The 4,434-nt window shown below is 42.3% G+C and overlaps 1 protein-coding gene across 1 annotated transcript in view; it reads right to left on the minus strand.

Annotated features, from left to right (window-relative positions):
- Window positions 1–330: 330 nt before the first annotated feature.
- T265_00884 (hypothetical protein) overlaps window positions 331–4,434 on the minus strand; it is a gene marked incomplete at both ends in the record, with an annotated part of 19,168 nt that continues 15,064 nt past the window's right edge. The window contains 2 exons of the mRNA XM_009164779.1: window positions 331–597; window positions 2,365–2,553. Of these exons, the coding sequence (XP_009163043.1) occupies window positions 331–597; window positions 2,365–2,553 (456 nt within the window). The remainder of the gene's footprint in view (window positions 598–2,364; window positions 2,554–4,434) is intronic.

Below are 4,434 nucleotides of genomic sequence, written 5' to 3' on the forward strand. Positions count from 1 at the left end.
GCAGTGAAGCATCGGTGTTGAACACTGATGTCATACCGTCGATGATGATGATGATGATGCAGGGTTCTGTCATTCTTAAAGCTCCTGATTATCCGGTGTTTGAGGGACCTGTGTGCGCTATCATAGTGGCCAGTTGCTGGTATGACCTCTCTGGTAGCAATAGGATCTGCTGATCTCGAAGATATTCAGTGTTCATTTAGTCGAGTCAGATGGATTAGACAAACAGTTCTGAAAGTTGGGAGCATTGCTCGCTTAGGTCGCTTCCATTCATAATCCAAGCAATCTTAGTCATCTACATGACTGTGAGTATCTCGTAGCTTTCTAGCTAGATCAGCTCGATACTCTCCAGCTGCTGAAACTTGTCTGAACAGAGCTGCTCTCTTTCGGCACGCGTAGTGCTGGCAGAAAGCAAAGTGCTAAGCGGGCCCACACTATGGCGTGATCAGAATTAATTTGCGTACCCCACAAGGAACGACAGTCCCTAACTGAGGCTCTCCATCGGTAACTGATGGCCATATGGTCCATCTGAGTCCACGACTGCTTGTGGTAGGTGATCTCCAAGTAACTCGGTGTGTGCGTTTGTGTTGGAAGTTCGTGCTGGTTGATGATGGTGCTGATGATGATGATGATGTTGATAATGAAGGTGATGATTAGTGGGAAGATGATGACGATGATGATTGGGATAATGAAAATGATCGTGATGATGATGATGTTGATGATGATGATGAAGATGATGATGATGATGATGATGACGATGATGATGATGATGATGATAATGATAATGATGATGATGACTGGGATGATGATGATGATTATAATGATGATAATGAAGGTGATTATTATTGGGATGATGATGATGATGATGATTCGGATGATGATGATGATGATGATGACGATGATGATGATGATGATGATAATGATAATGATGATGATGACTGGGATGATGATGATGATTATAATGATGATAATGAAGGTGATTATTATTGGGATGATGATGATGATGATGATTCGGATGATGATGATGATGATGATGACGATGATGATGATGATGATGATAATGATAATGATGATGATGACTGGGATGATGATGATGATTATAATGATGATAATGAAGGTGATTATTATTGGGATGATGATGATGATGATGATTCGGATGATGATGATGATGATGATGACGATGATGATGATGATGATGATAATGATAATGATGATGATGACTGGGATGATGATGATGATTATAATGATGATAATGAAGGTGATTATTATTGGGATGATGATGATGATGATGATTCGGATGATGATGATGATGATGTTTATGATGATGTTGATGGGTCTCTCGCAAAGCTAGATTTGTTTGCGAATGAGTGTATTTCCCTGATAATCACGTTTAGCTCAAGTTAAATCGAGACTATACGGTGGCAAACAGTCGGAATATCCTATTGTTTTTTCTTCGTGGTGCCAGCATCGCTATATAGATCTTGGTTCTTCTAGTAGAGTACTTTACTTAACTTAATGGGTAGGTTCGGTTTGCGTGATAATGTGAACGAATTCTTTTGGAATGAATCCACATCAATTTAGGAGTACTTGTGGGACACTAGATGTCGCGCGACACGCTTCCTTCTGCTTGAAGAATCCGCAATAACTGAATTGCACTTTGAACAATTTGTGTTTTTCTGCGGCTATTAAACAGCGCTGTGGAAGTGACGTACTGTAAAAAGATTTGTGACTGTGGGGTAAGGGCAGTTTGTAAAACCTAGTTCTCCACAAATTAATGACCGGATTGAGTGTGATAAATCCGTCCCACCAACCGACTTCAAGTCCTCTAGAGCGTAAACATAAAGCCCTGGATTTCGAAATGATTTTCGGTTAGCTGGTCCAATACTCCCCTGTTTATACCATATACTGTAAGGGAAAATTCCCAGGCGTCCGAGATACACAAACAGATCTCGGATTAGGTGATTGGGTTCTGTTACTTCAATGGCACCCTAAACGACGAATGATGCAGGCGATGTATTGTGCTATTGTATGCTTATAGTTTTCTATGGCAGTAAAGATTGGATAGTAGACAGAATACTCGATCGATTTCATCTGCATCAGGTTGCGGGGGTTATTCGCAGACATCGTTGAGACCAGATCATGAACACTTAAATATCCGGGAAGGTAAAGATTTAGGGATTCGATTGCACTAGCCAGTTCGAGAAAGACCCGCAAGGCTCGGACTACTAAAATTATGATATGAAGATGAACTTCAGACGCTTTCCGGAAACACCAGTTTTGATCTACCTCAGTGCAAAAGTCTCCTTAGAGGCGTGAAGTTTTCCAAGACTCACTGAGTCTAGATTCAATTCAATTCAATTTATCAACCATAAACCGTGTACCATAGGCACATTGGTTCCAGCTGCCACAGTTTCGACCACCGGAAAACGGGAACGTGGTGTAACAACCACGTCTTGGGGTAAAGTCATCTTCAGTTCGTTCAGAAATCGGGTAGCTACGCATTGAAGGGGATAGCTTTGATGCACGAGCGTCTCTGAATGCTCGATTGGTCCATTTCTGTCATTGTCAATAACCATCGGTGATTAGAGTCCCGGGGTCCCCATCCATGAAGGCGGCAGTTGCCCGTCCGACTACGTTTACTGGTCAGTGTTTTCGTACTTCGTTGCCAGGTCATACACTGTCACCTCTCGGTCGCTTCCAATATATATATGTCATGTCAGGTAGATCCAAGAAAATCTGACCGACTTCCGTATGTGTAACAGCGGTCATTGGCCTACGCGAACTTGTTTGACTAGCAGAACTCTGCAAGGACGTCACCGGAAACAAATTTTATGGGCTTGGATAACCATGTATCGATGACATGCTCCAGACTTTTGAGCCCGTCTGTACCGTGCCAAATTAACGTCCACTCAATAAGTGATGACTTGATATAGCTTATCTGATAAGTCCTTTCCCACCCATACTACTAAAGCAGTTGATCTGTGGTTGTCTGTCAGAAAATTACTGATTTAAACTGTTAAGTTATTCTTTTCAGTTTTATGGATATGAATTTCTACCGTAAAAAACAAGGTCCTTACTAGTCCCTCAATTAAACATAATGAAATTCGTTACGTTTAGTCGTTCAGAAAATGTACTGACTGATAAACAGAGGAAGGTATGGAAGAGACACTCTGTTTCTCGGATAAACGATCATTCATAAAATACAACTTGGAACGAAAACAAATGCTTCATGTGAGTGGAACCAAATATGAACCGTCCTGAGTATTTGCGTTACTCCTGTTTTTTTTGTAAAATCAATGACCTTTGCTTAGGCTCGATTTGGCACAATCACTGGCGCCATGGTTTTCTAGCTAGGGCCAGCCAACTGCTTTCAAACTAGCCAAAGTTCGCGGTTCGTTGTTGTCACACTGCACGCGGCAAGTGTTACACATGCTCCACTCTGGGAGGTCATTGACTCTCCCTTTCAACCATGTGACAGAATGAGAAACGTCGAAAATTCCGTCTCTCTGAGACGAAACGCAACAACAGGATTCAGTGAGAGAACTAAACCCACCCGACACAGTGAAGCTGGCGCAGAGGAACGCATGATGGGCACCCTGAATCTCGGGTGGGCCCGATACGTGTACGAACGATCTGTACCTCGTTTAATTCTGCTTCAGCCAGCCAATTTCAACCCCATTTTCTCAGAGGAGGGACATTGGAAATGTTTCAGTGTTGTTTCCCAGCCGGGCAAGTCAGGTAGTGGCGGAGAAATGAAAGACGTTCCCAAGCATGCTGACAGAAACATTTGGGAACTGTTTCGGCCCGTCAGCTGTTTGAACTGCCGTGTACTGCCATGTGTACTTTGTGACCCCAAAACAATGTTTATGGGAGGATGGGTTGCTACAAAGAGGTTGTTTGTCATTCAGTCCCTGGTTCTCATTATTTTTTTGGGAAGAACTATGGTGTCAGACTGGCCGTATAAAGCTTAGATTGCGACAAATTTTAGTAGCACATAGTAGAACATAAGGTTGACGGAAACCCTGGGACTGCGCTTACCTGATGAGCCCTAAAAAGGGCGAAATCGGTCGTGGGCTGTCGACGGATTTTCAGCAACCTTATGAGTAGTGCATTACAAAACATTTTAGTTCTGTTCACACTAATTACACATACCGAATAACTGATGTCCCCCCAACCGAAGATGACATCAAATCTGTCTGAAAATAATCGCTTATCAAGCACCATTTTTCTTTCAATTTTTCTCCGGTGTGATGAAAATGAACAAAAAACGTTTCATAATCGAGAAATACACTCATCTGCAAATCAATTTGGTTTTCACGGGAGACTCAATTGAATCTCTCGTTTATGATGTTCTCCAGCTGAATGTGCTGCACACAGGCCGCCCCAGGATTCAGTTGGCACGATATTCGAGATATCGAAGTATATCTCTTTTCATAA

Source organism: Opisthorchis viverrini, assembly GCF_000715545.1.
Source record: "Opisthorchis viverrini unplaced genomic scaffold opera_v5_9, whole genome shotgun sequence".
NCBI lineage: Eukaryota > Metazoa > Platyhelminthes > Trematoda > Opisthorchiida > Opisthorchiidae > Opisthorchis > Opisthorchis viverrini.